This window comes from Dendrobates tinctorius, unplaced genomic scaffold (genome assembly GCF_039654945.1).
Source record: "Dendrobates tinctorius isolate UK_male_01 unplaced genomic scaffold, ASM3965494v1 ptg000214l, whole genome shotgun sequence".
NCBI lineage: Eukaryota > Metazoa > Chordata > Amphibia > Anura > Dendrobatidae > Dendrobates > Dendrobates tinctorius.
In genome coordinates, this window is record NW_027361881.1 from 10,781,908 (window position 1) to 10,798,761 (window position 16,854).

Genomic DNA, 16,854 nt, shown 5'->3' on the forward strand with positions numbered 1-16,854 from the left:
AGATGGGGTGAGTACAGGCATAGTTCCTTATGGCCCCCTCGGACGGGGTGAGTATAGGCTTAGTTCCTTATGGCCCCCTCGGAAGGGGTGAGTACAGGCTTATGACACCCTCTAGAGGCACCAGGACATAGATGCAGGGTCAGGGGGACAATTCTGTGCTTGGCCTGAATGGTGGAGGGGTGGGGGGCTGTAAGTAGTTTTCCCTATGATGATGCATGCAGCAGGGCCCCCGTAGAGGATAAAGCCCCCATTGTGCCGGACTGATTGCTTCTTCATCTAGTTTTTTTCTTAATCTCCGTCATTTCCAGTCTTCCCAATTGTCACCCATTGTGGTTTAAGCCTCCCATAAAGGACTCGTCGCCGGCCTTTATTACAGCCCCGACACTGATACATTTCCACCTAAAACATCCTGGACTTTAAGCTGAACTCATTCACGATCGATCCCGAGTCAGAGAATGAAGCATCGAAGATAAAACAACCCATCACCGGCGATTCCGGCCGCAATCACATAATCTGCAGCTTATCCTCCAGTCTTATTAATCTCATCCCGTCTCCCTGGGGACAAAACGCCATGGGGGTCCCTGCTGGAAAGAAGCAACGCAGGGGAGGTCATACAAGCGCACAGGGGCCCAAGAGGTCCGGGGGACCACATCCGCCTCCAAAACAGGTGGGATTGTGCACTGATGAACTGCAGAGGGTCCAGAAAAAGCTCATGTTCCATCTGGCTCAAAGCATGGTTGTGCTATTTGATTTTACATAGGACTGCAGGTCAATCTACTACTTGGAGTTAGGATTTTTTTTCATCTAGGTTTCGCTTTGCTTCCTCAGTTGTGCACCAGGCCAAAGCAGAGTGACTTGTTGGCACCCACCAAACATGACCAACTCTACTACATCTGAGATGAGCGGTTTCGCCAGTTTGTGATTTGACTCCCTATTTGCCCACCATTATGATCACGCAACATCGCATTTAATGTACCGGAGCGAAACCTTTGGTCGAATGAGTCTCCATTGACGTCTACGGCTGTGACACTTCATTTGTGCTAATTTTTACAAATAAGATGAAATTAAAGAAGAGATCCGGCGACTTACACTGATTTTTGTCCCGTCCTTATTGGCAATGACCTGAAAAAATGAGAGAGAAACAGAAGTGAGTGGACAGCAGTGTTACATTGTGGGACCAATGCGCCATTATTTGTCCTTTCAGCATTTGCCCCATTTGGATGGCCACACCTGCGCAATAATACCGCACAAATGAGGCTTTCATCGGCCATCTGGGGGCCATGACGGTAATCAGCATTTTGTAAGCAGGAGCTCGGTGCTACCCCCCGACGCGCGTCCGCCTCCGTGAGGTTTACACATACAAGTAGCAGGGATAAATGGCCGATCTCTGCTACGTCCTCAGATCCGTCCTCCCACACAATGTGCAAACGTTTCATGCAATGGCGAGGAGGAGAAAGTGGAAATATTGTGCAGAAATGTGGAAACTAGTACAGGGGGCATCACAGCACTCCAGTAAATCTCACATTGGGGTCTATAGAGGACGGGCAGTAATAATACTTGTAATATCAGAATATCTGCACAAACCAAGAGGAGCAAATGCAGAATCACAGCAGATAACTCTGCACAAAGAGAAGCAAGTGGGAACCCAAATATTAGGGAAAGTAGAGATTGATCTGCAGGATGAGGCAGAGGAAGGAGAGTTTGCACCTTGAGAAATAACAGGTGAAAGAAAGTCAAGAAAAATAAAGAAAAAAATGTGGTAAAGAAAGAAAATAACAGAAAAGAAAGAAGGAGAAAGATGTGGCAATAAGGTGAGGCTGTGAGAGAGGCAAAAGAAGGAGAGAAAATGAAATAATGTAAAGGGGGAAAGATGGGGAGTAAGAGGCAAAGAGAGCAGAGGTGAGATGTGGAGAGGGGAGAGATGGACAGGAGTGAGATGCAGAAGGGAGAGGGAGGACGAGGTGAGAGATAGAGAAGGGAGAGGGAGGATGAAGAGAGAGATGGAGAAGGGAGAGAGGGAGGACGAGGGAAGAGGGAGGACGAGGGGAGAGATAGAGAAGGAAGAGGGAGGACGAGGGGAGAGATAGAGAAGGGAGAGGGAGGACAAGGGGAGGGATGGAGAGGGGAGAGGGAGGACGAGGGGAGAGATAGAGAAGGGAGAGGGAGGACGAGGGGAGAGGGAGGACAAGGGGAGAGATGGAGAAGGGAGAGGGAGGACGAGGGGAGAGGGGAGAGGGAGGACGAGGGGAGAGATAGAGAAGGGAGAGGGAGGACGAGGGGAGAGATAGAGAAGGGAGAGGGAGGACGAGGGGAGAGGGAGGACAAGGGGAGAGATGGAGAGGGGAGAGGGAGGACAAGGGGAGAGATGGAGAGGGGAGAGGGAGGATAAGGGGAGAGATGGAGAGGGGAGAGGGAGGACGAGGGGAGAGATAGAGAAGGGAGAGGGAGGACGAGGGGAGAGATAGAGAAGGGAGAGGGAGGACGAGGGGAGAGATGGAGAAGGGAGAGATGGAGAGGGGAGAGGGAGGACGAGGGGAGAGATGGAGAGGGGAGAGGGAGGACGAGGGGAGAGATGGAGAAGCGAGAGGGACAGGGAGGATGAGGGGAGAGATGGAGAGGGGAAAAATAGAAAGGGGAGAGATGGAGAAGGGAGAGGGAAGTCGAGGGGAGGGATGGAGGGGGGAGAGGGAGGACGATGGGAGGGATGGAGAGGGGAAAATAGAGAGGGGAGAGATGGGGAAGGGAGAGGGAAGTCGAGGGGAGAGATGGAGAGGGGAGAGATGGAGAAGGGAGAGGGAAGTCGAGGGGAGAGATGGAGAAGGGAGAAAGAGGACGAGGGGAGAGATGGAGAGGGAAAAATAGAGAGGGGAGAGATGGGGAAAAATGTAGAGGGAAGAGAGAGAGGAGGAGCAGAGAGATGGAGAAGGGAGAAGGAGGACGAGGGGAGGGATGGAGGGGGAAAGATGGAGAAGGGAGAGGGAGAACAAGGAAAAAATGGAGAGGGAGGATGAGGAGAGAGATGGAGACGAGAGAGAGGAAGAAGAAAGAGAAAGAGAGTGATCAGAGACAGATGTGCAGAGGGCAGAGGAGGGGCAGGAGATTATCTGCAGAGTCCAGTATGAATGTCCCTTACATGTGTAGATATCTGTGTGTATCCCCTCCATGTATCACCTGTACACATCTGCTGTATATATGTATCTCCTCCTGTATACAGAACTCCTCCATGTGTCTTCTCCTCCAGCCTCTTTGGACAGATTGATCTCCATATTACCAGAGTATAACCCAATAAATCAGACCACTCTCCTCTATACTTGGACCTCTCCTCTGCAGCCTCCTCCAGCCTTCTCCTCTATGTACTTGGTCTCCTTTGCAACCTTTTTCTCTATATACTTGGCCTCCCCTGCTGCTCCTCCGCTATATACTTGGCCTACTCCTCTATATACTTGATCTCCTCTGTAACCTCCTCCTCTATATACATGGTCTCCTCTGCGGCCTCCTCATCCATATACTTGGCCTCCTTTGCAGCCTCCTCCTCTATATACTTGGCCTCCTCTGCAGCCTCTTTCTCTATATACTTGGCCTCCTCTGCAGCCTCCTCTTTATACTTGGCCTCCTCTGCAGCCTCTTTCTCTATATACTTGGCCTCCTCTGCAGCCTCCTCTGTATACTTGGCCTCCTCTGCTGCCTCCTCCTTATACTTGGCCTCCTCTGCAGCCTCCTCTATATACTTGGCCTCCTATGCAGCCTCCTCTATATACTTGGCCTCTTCCACAGCCTCCTCCTCTCTATACTTGGCCTCCTCTGCTGCCTCCTCCTTATACTTGGCTTCCTATGCAGCCTCCTCTATATACTTGATCGTCTATGCAGCCTCCTCTATATACTTGATCGTCTCTGCAGCCTCCTCCTCTTTATACTTGACCTCTGCAGCCTCCTCTTTATACTTGGCCTTCTCTGAATTCTCCTCTGTATACTTGGCCTCCTCTATATACTTGGCCTCCTCTTTATACTTGGCCTCCTCTGAATTCTCCTCTGTATACTTGGCCTCCTCTTTATACTTGACCTCTGCAGCCTCCTCTATATACTCGGCCTCCTCTGCATTCTCCTCTGTATACTTGGCCTCCTCTAGATATTTGGCCTCCTCTGCAGCCTCCTCTCGATACTTGGCCTCCTCTGCAGCCTCCTCTCTATCCTTGGCCTCCTCTGCAACCACCTCTCTACACTTGGCCTCCTCTTTATACTTGGCCTCCTCTGCAGCCTCCACTCTATTCTTGGCCTCCTCTGCAGCCACCTCTCTATACTTGACCTCCTCGGCAGCAGCGTGATCTCTGTACTTGGCCTCCTCGGCAGCAGCCTCCTCTCTGTACTTGGCCTCCTCTCTATACTTTGTCTCCTCTGCAGCCTCCTCTCTATACTTGGCCTCCTCTGCAGCCTTCTCTCTATACTTGGCCTCCTCTGCAGCCTCCTCTCTATACTTGGCCTCCTCTGCAGCCTTCTCCTCCCTATACTTGGCCACCTCTGCAGCCTCCTCCCTCTACTTGGCCTCCTCTGCAGCCTCCTCTTGATACTTGGCCTCCTCTGCAGCCTCCTCTCGATACTTGGCCTCCTCTCTATTCTTGGCCTCCTCTGCAGCCTCCTCTCTATACTTGGCCTCCACTGCAGCCTCCTCTTGATACTTGGCCTCCTCTGCAGCCTCCTCTCGATACTTGGCCTCCTCTTTATACTTAGCCTCCTCTGCAGCCTCCTCTCTATACTTGGCCTCCTCGGTAGCAGCCTGCTGTCTGTACTTGGCCTCCTCGGCAGCAGCCTCCTCTCTGTACTTGGCCTCCTCTGCAGCCTCCTCTCTATACTTGGCCTCCTCTGCAGACTTCTCTCTATGCTTGGTCTCCTCTGCAGCCTTCTCCTCCCTATACTTGGCCTCCTCTGCAGCCTCCTCCCTCTACTTGGCCTCCTCTGCAGCCTCCTCTCTATACTTGGCCTCCTCTGCAGCCTTCTCCTCTCTATTCTTGGCCTCTTCTGCAGCCTCCTCTCTACACTTGGCCTCCTCTGCAGCAGCCTCCTCTCTATACTTGGCCTCCTCTGCAACCTTCTCCTCTCTATACTTGGCCTCCTCTGCAGCCTCCTCTCTATACTTGGCCTCCTCTGCAGCCTCCTCTCTATTCTTGGCCTCCTCTGCAGCCTCCTCTCTATACTTGGCCTCCTCTGCAGCCTTCTCCTCTCTATACTTGGCCTCCTCTGTAGCCTCCTCTCTATACTTGGCCTCCTCTGCAACCTTCTCCTCTCTATACTTGGCCTCCTCTGCAGCCTTCTCCTCTCTATACTTGGCCTCCTCTGCAGCAGCCTCCTCTCTATACTTGGCCTCCTCTGCAGCAGCCTCCTCTCTATACTTGGCCTCCTCTGCAGCCTTCTCCTCTCTATACTTGGCCTCCTCTGCAGCAGCCTCCTCTCTACACTTGGCCTCCTCTGCAGCAGCCTCCTCTCTATACTTGGCCTCCTCTGCAACCTTCTCCTCTCTATACTTGGCCTCCTCTGCAGCCTCCTCCCTATACTTGGCCTCCTCTGCAGCAGCCTCCTCTCTACACTTGGCCTCCTCTGCAGCAGCCTCCTCCCTATACTTGGCCTGCTCTGCAGCCTCCTCTCTATACTTGGCCTCCTCTGCAGCTGCCTCCTCTCCATACTTGGCCTCCTCTGCAGCCTCCTCTCTATACTTGGCCTCCTCTTCAGCCTCCTCTCTATACTTGGCCTCCTCTGCAGCCTTCTCCTCTCTATACTTGGCCTCCTCTGCAGCCTTCTCTCTATACTTGGCCTCCTCTGCAGCCTTCTCCTCTCTATACTTGGCCTCCTCTGCAGCCTCCTCTCTATGCTTGGCCTCCTCTGCAGCCTCCTCTCTATACTTGGCCTCCTCTGCAGCCTTCTCTCTATTCTTGGCCTCCTCTGCAGCCTCCTCTCTATACTTGGCCTCCTCTGCAGCCTTCTCCTCTCTATTCTTGGCCTCCTCTGCAGCCTTCTACTCTCTATACTTGGCCTCCTCTGCAGCCTTCTCCTCTCTATTCTTGGCCTCCTCTGCAGCCTCCTCTCTATACTTGGCCTCCTCTGCAGCCTTCTCCTCTCTATACTTGGCCTCCTCTGCAGCCTTCTCCTCTCTATACTTGGCCTCCTCTGCAGCCTTCTCCTCTCTATACTTGGCCTCCTCTGCAGCCTTCTCCTCTCTATACTTGGCCTCATCTGCAGCAGCCTCCTCTCTATACTTGGTCTCCTCTGCAGCCTTCTCCTCTCTATACTTGGCCTCCTCTGCAGCCTTCTCCTCTCTGTACTTGGCCTCTTCTGCAGCCTCCTCTCTACACTTGGCCTCCTCTGTAGCCTCCTCTTAATACTTGGCCTCCTCTGCAACCTTCTCCTCTCTATACTTGGCCTCCTCTGCAGCCTTCTCCTCTCTATACTTGGCCTCCTCTGCAGCCTCCTCTCTATACTTGGCCTCCTCTGCAGCCTTCTCCTCTCTATACTTGGCCTCCTCTGTAGCCTCCTCTCTATACTTGGCCTCCTCTGCAACCTTCTCCTCTCTATACTTGGCCTCCTCTGCAGCCTTCTCCTCTCTATACTTGGCCTCCTCTGCAGCAGCCTCCTCTCTATACTTGGCCTCCTCTGCAGCAGCCTCCTCTCTATACTTGGCCTCCTCTGCAGCCTTCTCCTCTCTATACTTGGCCTCCTCTGCAGCAGCCTCCTCTCTACACTTGGCCTCCTCTGCAGCAGCCTCCTCTCTATACTTGGCCTCCTCTGCAACCTTCTCCTCTCTATACTTGGCCTCCTCTGCAGCCTCCTCCCTATACTTGGCCTCCTCTGCAGCAGCCTCCTCTCTACACTTGGCCTCCTCTGCAGCAGCCTCCTCCCTATACTTGGCCTGCTCTGCAGCCTCCTCTCTATACTTGGCCTCCTCTGCAGCTGCCTCCTCTCCATACTTGGCCTCCTCTGCAGCCTCCTCTCTATACTTGGCCTCCTCTTCAGCCTCCTCTCTATACTTGGCCTCCTCTGCAGCCTTCTCCTCTCTATACTTGGCCTCCTCTGCAGCCTTCTCTCTATACTTGGCCTCCTCTGCAGCCTTCTCCTCTCTATACTTGGCCTCCTCTGCAGCCTCCTCTCTATGCTTGGCCTCCTCTGCAGCCTCCTCTCTATACTTGGCCTCCTCTGCAGCCTTCTCTCTATTCTTGGCCTCCTCTGCAGCCTCCTCTCTATACTTGGCCTCCTCTGCAGCCTTCTCCTCTCTATTCTTGGCCTCCTCTGCAGCCTTCTACTCTCTATACTTGGCCTCCTCTGCAGCCTTCTCCTCTCTATTCTTGGCCTCCTCTGCAGCCTCCTCTCTATACTTGGCCTCCTCTGCAGCCTTCTCCTCTCTATACTTGGCCTCCTCTGCAGCCTTCTCCTCTTTATACTTGGCCTCCTCTGCAGCCTTCTCCTCTCTATACTTGGCCTCCTCTGCAGCCTTCTCCTCTCTATACTTGGCCTCATCTGCAGCAGCCTCCTCTCTATACTTGGTCTCCTCTGCAGCCTTCTCCTCTCTATACTTGGCCTCCTCTGCAGCCTTCTCCTCTCTGTACTTGGCCTCTTCTGCAGCCTCCTCTCTACACTTGGCCTCCTCTGTAGCCTCCTCTTAATACTTGGCCTCCTCTGCAACCTTCTCCTCTCTATACTTGGCCTCCTCTGCAGCCTTCTCCTCTCTATACTTGGCCTCCTCTGCAGCAGCCTCCTCTCTATACTTGTCTCCTCTGCAGCCTTCTCCTCTCTATACTTGGCCTCCTCTGCAGCCTTCTCCTCTCTGTACTTGGCCTCTTCTGCAGCCTCCTCTCTATACTTGGCCTCCTCTGTAGCCTCCTCTCTACACTTGGCCTCCTCTGTAGCCTCCTCTTAATACTTGGCCTCCTCTGCAACCTTCTCCTCTCTATACTTGGCCTCCTCTGCAGCCTTCTCCTCTCTATACTTGGCCTCCTCTGCAGCAGCCTCCTCTCTATACTTGTCTCCTCTGCAGCCTTCTCCTCTCTATACTTGGCCTCCTCTGCAGCCTTCTCCTCTCTGTACTTGGCCTCTTCTGCAGCCTCCTCTCTATACTTGGCCTCCTCTGTAGCCTCCTCTCTATACTTGGCCTCCTCTGCAGCCTTCTCCTCTCTATACTTGGCCTCCTCTGCAGCCTTCTCCTCTCTATACTTGGCCTCCTCTGTAGCCTCCTCTCTATACTTGGCCTCCTCTGCAGCAGCCTCCTCTCTATACTTGGCCTCCTCTGCAACCTTCTCCTCTCTATACTTGGCCTCCTCTGCAGCCTTCTCCTCTCTATACTTGGCCTCCTCTGCAGCAGCCTCCTCTCTATACTTGGCCTCCTCTGCAGCCTTCTCCTCTCTATACTTGGCCTCCTCTGTAGCCTCCTCTCTATACTTGGCCTCCTCTGCAGCAGCCTCCTCTCTATACTTGGCCTCCTCTGCAGCCTCCTCTCTATACTTGGCCTCCTCTGCAGCCTTCTCCTCTCTATACTTGGCCTCCTCTGCAGCCTTCTCCTCTCTATACTTGGCCTCCTCTGCAGCCTTCTCCTCTCTATACTTGGTCTCCTCTGCAGCCTCCTCTGTATACTTGGCCTCCTTTGCAGCCTCCTCTGTATACTTGGCCTCCTCTGCAGCCTGCTCTCTATACTTGGCCTCCTCTGCAGCCTCCTCTGTATACTTGGCCTCCTCTGCAGCCTCCTCTGTATACTTGGCCTCCTCTGCCGCCTCCTCTGTATACTTGGCCTCCTCTGCCGCCTCCTCTGTATACTTGGCCTCCTCTGCCGCCTCCTCTGTATACTTGGCCTCCTCTGCCGCCTCCTCTGTATACTTGGCCTCCTCTGCCGCCTCCTCTGTATACTTGGCCTCCTCTGCCGCCTCCTCTGTATACTTGGCCTCCTCTGCAGCCTTCTCCTCTCTATACTTGGTCTCCTCTGCAGCCTCCTCTGTATACTTGGCCTCCTTTGCAGCCTCCTCTGTATACTTGGCCTCCTCTGCCGCCTCCTCTGTATACTTGGCCTCCTCTGCCGCCTCCTCTGTATACTTGGCCTCCTCTGCCGCCTCCTCTGTATACTTGGCCTCCTCTGCCGCCTCCTCTGTATACTTGGCCTCCTCTGCCGCCTCCTCTGTATACTTGGCCTCCTCTGCCGCCTCCTCTGTATACTTGGCCTCCTCTGCAGCCTCCTCTCTATACTTGGCCTCCTCTGCCGCCTCCTCTCTATACTTGGCCTCATCTGCAGCCTCCTCTCTATACTTGGCCTCCTCTGCAGCATCCTCTGCCGCCTCCTCTGTATACTTGGCCTCCTGTGAAGCCTCCTCTGTATACTTGGCCTCCTCTGCAGCCTCCTCCCTATATTTGGCCTCCTCTGCAGCCTCCTCTGTATACTTGGCCTCCTCTGCCGCCTCCTCTGTATACTTGGCCTCCTCTGCCACCTCCTCTGTATACTTGGCCTCCTCTGCCGCCTCCTCTCTATACTTGGCCTCATCTGCAGCCTCCTCTCTATACTTGGCCTCCTCTGCAGCATCCTCTGCCGCCTCCTCTGTATACTTGGCCTCCTGTGAAGCCTCCTCTGTATACTTGGCCTCCTCTGCAGCCTCCTCCCTATACTTGGCCTCCTCTGCAGCCTCCTCTGTATACTTGGCCTCCTCTGCCACCTCCTCTGTATACTTGGCCTCCTCTGCCACCTCCTCTGTATACTTGGCCTCCTGTGAAGCCTCCTCTGTATACTTGGCCTCCTCTGCAGCCTCCTCCCTATATTTGGCCTCCTCTGCAGCCTCCTCTGTATACTTGGCCTCCTCTGCCGCCTCCTCTGTATACTTGGCCTCCTCTGCCACCTCCTCTGTATACTTGGCCTCCTCTGCCGCCTCCTCTCTATACTTGGCCTCATCTGCAGCCTCCTCTCTATACTTGGCCTCCTCTGCAGCATCCTCTGCCGCCTCCTCTGTATACTTGGCCTCCTGTGAAGCCTCCTCTGTATACTTGGCCTCCTCTGCAGCCTCCTCCCTATACTTGGCCTCCTCTGCAGCCTCCTCTGTATACTTGGCCTCCTCTGCCGCCTCCTCTGTATACTTGGCCTCCTCTGCCACCTCCTCTGTATACTTGGCCTCCTGTGAAGCCTCCTCTGTATACTTGGCCTCCTCTGCAGCCTCCTCCCTATATTTGGCCTCCTCTGCCGCCTCCTCTGTAAACTTGGCCTCCTCTGCCGCCTCCTCTGTATACTTGGCCTCCTCTGCAGCCTCCTCTCTATACTTGGCCTCCCTGGTTCTGCTCTTGGACAGCAGATCCTCTTCACATCCTGGGCCAAATGACATAAACGTAAATTATTGCAGTAGCACAGAGCTGCCCCTGTATTAAAAAGGGGTCAATTGACTTCTATCTCCAAAATAGCGAGTGGTGTTTTCGCAGCGCGGGGAGCGGCTCATCCTGTGCACTGCTTCTTGGCAGCTCCTTTCCTTGCATGCATTTAGCTCAATAACTCCGCTTGTCAATATCTATTTACCTCCATTTAAATAACTAATTGTAGGGCTGGGAGTTGAATCGGTGGTACCCCTATACCCATGGCTCCTGCAGTTCCTAATGGATGTGGGGTCTCGTCAATCATGTGTCCGGTGTTGCATCGCACATGGAGCGTAGTCGTAGTCGGATCGTTACCTTGTTCCTGCTCCCGGGGGCAGTGAGTGACAGTTCCAGTGCAGTCTCCCTGGTCGCCTCCTTTAGGTACCACCATTGGATTTCCAAAGAGAACGATGAGGACCCGCTGGCACGAAAAGCACAAGGCATCTCTATATCATCTCCCTCCCTTATAGTCACATCTTTGGGGACTTCGGTGAATGTGGCTGAGAGCAGAAGACAGAATTTACAGGGGGGGGTAATGTGGTTGGGTAACAGCAGAGATTAATAGACAAGATCAGACTGTTCTGCTCTAATCTGATCTGGCTTTACTCTGGGGTCTGTTCAGTGAGACTCCGGCGGATTAAAGAGTAACATAATGCAATCCCTGGCTACTTTCACTTAGAATGACATCCCCCCCCATCAGTGCAGACCCCCAAGGACCAATCCACCAGCAATTGTGCAAATCAAAGCAAACCCAATGCACATCACTCCCCCCATACGATCACCGGCACAATGACCCATTTACATCCCCCCTACACTTGCATCCATATTCCAGGCAGATGTTACATTATTGGAAATTCTTTTTTTTTGGGGGGGGGGCTTATATTTAATGCTGCACCTGTCTGTCCCTAAAAATGGCTAAAAATGGTGCAGGATGCAAAAAAACCCCCAAAGGAGCAAAATCATCCACGATAATAGAAGGTACTCACCGTGTACAGTGAAGAGGAGCGGGGAGTTGAGCATCAGGTAACAGAGGGCGCTGAACAATCCTTGCTTTTCCATCTCATACATCTCACGGAAAACGAAATACACAACTGGTTTCTGACAAGAGAATTTAGGCAATTTCCAATCCCATGGCAAATGTGCAGAACACGTAGGAGGTGGAAAGTTATCAGCGTTATTTCCTTCACAAATGGAAACCCGATTATAAAATCCACATTGAGGCTGCTGGGATCAACTGTGATCCAGTGGACACCAGATCCTTCCAAAACCCATGCCAAGAACCAAAAAAAATGAAATCTGGTGGAGACTCAAGGAAAGGTCCTCTTCATTTCACTCCTGATCACTGGAGCAATCGATTCCTCGTCGTTTTCTGATCTGGATTTTGAGATATTTTTTTTTGGGGGTGTTGGGGATCAGAGAATCCAGATGAGATCACCCCTCTATCCTTTCTCCTCTCTGGATCCAATCTGAGTAGGACAGACCTGCAAGGAGAACCAAAAAAGGTTTGGAGATTCGTGTTTACACTCGAAAATCCACATCAACATGAAAGACCCGAACAAGTGCAAAATAGGGAGGAAAAACTGGAAAACAGGGGGTCCCCATCATCCTGAGCATCCAGAAAACCAAGACCCCCCCAAATTCTGCAAAGGTCCTTCGGGGAACATCAAATGGCAGAGGGAGTGGAAAACAGCATCCACTATGGCCAAAAAATGCTCCTCGTCACTTCATCTGCCTTGGTCTCCACTTCACTAAAGCCAGAAGGGGAGGGATGTGATGGAGCACGTCTGTTTAACCCCTCTAAGCCTGGAAGCACCTCCATATAGTGCTCATTGCGTCTCCTACATCCACCTACCTCCAGGACTGGAGACTATAGGACAACCCTCTTCCCCTTTCCTTTACAATAGAAGAAAATTATATAGAGACTGTATTGTATACAGGAAGAGAGGAAGAGACACTATAGGGGATCTCATAAATCGAGGGGAAGAGACTCTATAGGAGATATAGTGAATCGGGGGGAAGAGACATTATAGATTTCTCATGAATCGGGGAAGAGCCTCTATAGGGGATATCGTGAATCGGGGGAAGAGACATTATAGAGCATCTCATGAATCAGGGGGAAGAGCCTCTATAGGGGATATAGTGAATCGGGGGAAGAGACATTATAGAGCATCTCATGAATCAGGGGGAAGAGCCTCTATAGGGGATATAGTGAATCGGGAGGAAGAGACATTATAGATTTCTTATGAATCAGGGGGAAGAGCCTCTATAGGGGATATAGTGAATCGGGGGGAAGAGACATTATAGATTTCTCATGAATCGGGGAAGAGCCTCTATAGGGGATATAGTGAATTGGGGGGAAGAGACATTATAGAGGATCTCATGAATCAGGGGAAGAGATTCTATAGAGGAGCTCATGAATTGGAGGGATAGACACTATAGGGGATCTCATGAATTGGGGAGAGACTATCAGGGATCTAATAAATTGGGGGAAGAGACTCTATAGGGGATATTGTGAATTGGGGGGGGGAAGAGACTCTAGGGTATCTCATGAATTGGGGGAGAGACTCTACAGGGGATCTCATGAATTGGGGGAGAGACTCTACAGGGGATCTCATGAATTGGGGGAGAGACTCTACAGGGGATCTCATGAATTGGGGGAGAGACTCTACAGGGGATCTCATGAATTGGGGGAGAGACTACAGGGGATCTCATGAATTGGGGGAGAGACTCTACAGGGGATCTCATGAATTGGGGGAGAGACTCTACAGGGGATCTCATGAATTGGGGGAGAGACTCTATAGTATGATCTCATGAATTGGGGGGAAGAGACCATCAGGGATCTTGTGAATTGGGAGCAAATAGACTCAATAGGGGAACGCATGAATCAGGGAAAGAGACTCCATAGGGGAGCTCATAAATATGGGGGAAGAGACTCTACAGGGGATCTCATTAATTTGGGGGTGAAGAGACTCTATAAGGGATCTCATGAATTGAGGGGAAGAGACTCTATGGGGATCTCTGAATTGGGGGAAGAGACTCTACAGGGGATCTCATGAATTGAGGGGAAGAGACTCTACAGGGGATCTCATGAATTGAGGGGAAGAGACTCTACAGGGGATCTCATGAATTGAGGGGAAGAGACTCTACAGGGGATCTCATGAATTGAGGGGAAGAGACTCTACAGGGGAGCCCATGAGTCAGGAGAATGCAGTCGTCGCAACAATAGGGTCATTAAAATCTCTTATTGAGTCGAATGAGAACCCAACTGATGGGAACAAAAAAATCCTCTTGGGCAGCTTCCTGTCTGCCTCAGGAGCTGAAAGCAACTGTATCTAATCGAGAGGTTATCACGCTTTAAGGATTAAAATGCAAATTAAAATAATCTCCCCCCCATCTCCTATTAGAATTTAACCCATTGAGTACAGATCTTAAATCTACCGCCCCATTAAATCTCTTCCCCCGTTACCTGCATGGGTTAATACCTCTTATATACGCATTTCATTTTCATTGCACATGATTGCAAAAATCCCCAACTCCCCCCATTTAAAGCTCCTTACAATGAATTAGTGTATAGAGGAATATGGTGAAGGACACGCAGATAGATTTCGAGATCTACAGATTCAGTGTATAAGAAAACTTATATCCTATGCCCCCCCTCCCCTTCTATAAGCCACCTACACCATGGATATAATGAAGTCCTACTAGTCATATTTTTATGCAATGACTTCATTCTCTCTGTTCATACAGGAGTAACCGAGATCAGCAGAGGGGCGCACTGTTTTGGGTAAGAAGGGGGGTTCAGGTACCCTACAAGTGTATTATCAGGAGCAGCAGCAGACGAAATAGATTGCTCACCTCTCAGCTCTGCCATGCAGTCTGAAGATCATGCACAAGAGCATTGGTGTCTGATTCAGAGAAAATCCAAGAACTGCAGGGGACGATGACAGGAGCTGGGGACAGCATCCTTCCAGGGCTCCTCAGCTGGCAAGCCTGCCTTTCTGTGCACTATTTCAGGAATAAGGTGGCTTCCAGTCTTTGGCTTCTCTCCTTTCTGCAAAGTTAGCAATCAGAGCTGAATCCAGCTTCCCCTGCTCCCCAGCCTATGCAGTCAGATGGAACAGGCTTGCTGTAAGCTTAGCAGGCAGTATAGGGAGCAAATTAACCTGTTCCTACGTGGATTTCACATCATCCCCTTGCAGGCGAAGGATGGCTCACGGCGCAGATCTGTGCCAAGGATGAGGGACCAATGCCCACTGCTTACATGCGATTCCTCTCCTTACATTTCCCTTTGCATCCTCATAGATGGAGGGAACGCACTGCAGACTAAACAGAGATGGATCTTAGCCTCCCAAACAGCTGTGGACTGGGAAAATCCAGGCAGTGGCTCTGTCACAGAGAGGGGGCGTACTGCCTCCAAGTTTCCACTGTCTCACCCTCATGTGAAGCTGCTGGAAGAGGGTCCCATAGATTGCAAGAAAAAGGGAGGGGGGATGTGATGGGAAGGAAGAGGAAATGGAAAAAGAGAAAGGATTGTAGAGCGAGATGTAGAGTATTTAGAGCAACAGTAGTCAACCTGTGTCTCACCATGTTGGGACTTTTAGTTCCCTCAGCAGTATATTTTCCCAATTTTTCTTCGACTATTGGACTAGGTCAAAGTAAAGAGGGCTAAAGTGGCTAAGCACGCACCTCATTGAGGTGTCAGGGGTGCAGCATGTTTTCAGCACTTTCTATTTATGAGACTAGATTGTGCTGCTATATATATACCACCAATATCTATAGGAGGTGCCCAGTTATCATGTATTACACAGCCTGTGTCAATTTGGATAACTGAATGTGTCCCATTGTGCAAGAATCCTGCACCTGTTGTGCTGCTGCAGGAAGCCATTGTTTGTTTCTATGTGCTGCCTGCATCCTCCACCACTTGATTGCTCCAAATGTGGAAGATAAAGAACCTTATACATGTATCACATCCATAGGGTAATGGTAAACACAATGCGTCCCTGCACATCTGCTGACAATATGAGCTCAGGGGGCAAATTGTAACCCATTCTGCAAAAGCAAGAAAGCCATGATTGGTTCTTATAGACCTATATACTTACAGCACCAAAGAGCAGTGGCGGTGATAGGACTCTTTGATGCCAGATTACAGGATTTCTGCTATTGAACTAGATTTACTGATAATGCAGCATGCCCTGTCTCTCTCCATTAACTTGTTGTCAAGTCTCACCAGTATTTTTAGAAAAATGCTAAAACCCCCAATAGAAAAAAAGAATTAGTAATTTATGCCAGATCCTCCTGGTGACATCAGTACAGACTAGCTCTTCATACGCTTAGTGTATGAACTTGATGAGCACCTCCTAGGACATAGTTATACCTAAGAGCAGATCTGAATGTATGAGGTTTTGTACCATTTTCCATTATAATAAATTGGAACACCAATTGCGTGCCCAACCTTCATCTGTCCACCACTTTCATACTTGCCCAACTTTATGCTGTGCCCCACTTTCATCTGTGCCCAACCTTCATACCTGCGCAACCTTATCCTGTGCCCCACTTTCATCTGTGCCCAACCTTCATACCTGTCCAACCTTATCCTGTGCCCCACTTTCATCTGTGCTCAACCTTCATACATGCCCAACCTTATGCTGTGCCCCACTTTCATCCGTGCCCAACCTTCATACGTGCCCAACCTTATCCTGTGCCCCACTTTCATCTGTGCCCAACCTTCATACCTGTCCAACCCTATCCTGTGCCCCACTTTCATCTGTGCTCGACCTTCATACATGCCCAACCTTATGCTGTGCTCCACTTTCATCTGTGCCCAACCTTCATACGTGCCCAACCTTATGCTGTGCCCCACCTTCATCTGTATCCAACCTTCATACATGCCCAACCTTATACTGTGCCCCACTTTCATCTGTGCCCAACCTTCATACGTGCCCAACCTTATCCTGTGCATCACCTTCATCTGTGCCCAACCTTCATACCTGTCCAACCTTATCCTGTGCATCACCTTCATCTGTGCCCAGCCTTCATATATGCCCAACCTTATGCTGTGCCCCACCTTCATCTGTATCCAGCCTTCATACATGCCCAACCTTATACTGTGCCCCACTTTCATCTGTGCCCAACCTTCATACGTGCCCAACCTTATCCTGTGCATCACCTTCATCTGTGCCCAGCCTTCATATATGCCCAACCTTATGCTGTGCCCCACCTTCATACATGCTCAACCTTATCCTGTGCCCCACCTTCCTCTGTATCCAACCTTCATACATGCCCAACCTTATGCAGTGCCCCACTTTCATCTGTGCCCAACCTTCATACGTGCCCAACCTTATCCTGTGCATCACCTTCATCTGTGCCCAACCGTCATACCTTCCAACCTTATCCTGTGCATTACCTTCATCTGTGCCCAGCCTTCATATATGCCCAACCTTATGCTGTGCCCCATTTTCATCTGTGCCCAACCTTATGCTGTGCCCCACCTTCATATGT

General features: G+C 51.1%; 4 protein-coding genes across 5 annotated transcripts in view; all 4 read right to left on the reverse strand.

Moving 5' to 3' along the window:
• Positions 1-14,770, reverse strand: part of VSTM2B (V-set and transmembrane domain containing 2B) — a 74,456-nt gene extending 59,686 nt beyond the window's left edge. The window contains exons 1-4 of one of the 2 annotated variants that reach the window (XM_073555035.1): positions 14,212-14,770; positions 11,343-11,837; positions 10,672-10,856; positions 1,090-1,122 (exon numbers count right to left, since the gene is read on the reverse strand). In XM_073555035.1, the coding sequence (XP_073411136.1) occupies positions 1,090-1,122; positions 10,672-10,856; positions 11,343-11,424 (300 nt within the window). In that variant the 5' untranslated portion in view covers positions 11,425-11,837; positions 14,212-14,770. Of the gene's footprint in view, positions 1-1,089; positions 1,123-10,671; positions 10,857-11,342; positions 12,111-14,211 lie in introns of those variants that run through there. The other variant, XM_073555036.1, reaches the window with a different exon arrangement.
• On the reverse strand, positions 1,129-3,054 carry LOC141058816 (uncharacterized; the record flags this gene model as incomplete). The annotated part of the gene is made up of 1 exon (XM_073555040.1): positions 1,129-3,054. A coding segment is annotated over one exon (1,656 nt), but the record flags the coding sequence as incomplete, so codon positions are not given.
• Positions 4,813-6,004, reverse strand: LOC141058811 (uncharacterized; the record flags this gene model as incomplete). Its single annotated transcript, XM_073555037.1, has 1 exon — positions 4,813-6,004. A coding segment is annotated over one exon (1,068 nt), but the record flags the coding sequence as incomplete, so codon positions are not given.
• On the reverse strand, positions 6,257-7,282 carry LOC141058812 (uncharacterized; the record flags this gene model as incomplete). The annotated part of the gene is made up of 1 exon (XM_073555038.1): positions 6,257-7,282. A coding segment is annotated over one exon (918 nt), but the record flags the coding sequence as incomplete, so codon positions are not given.
• Positions 14,771-16,854: the final 2,084 nt, after the last annotated feature.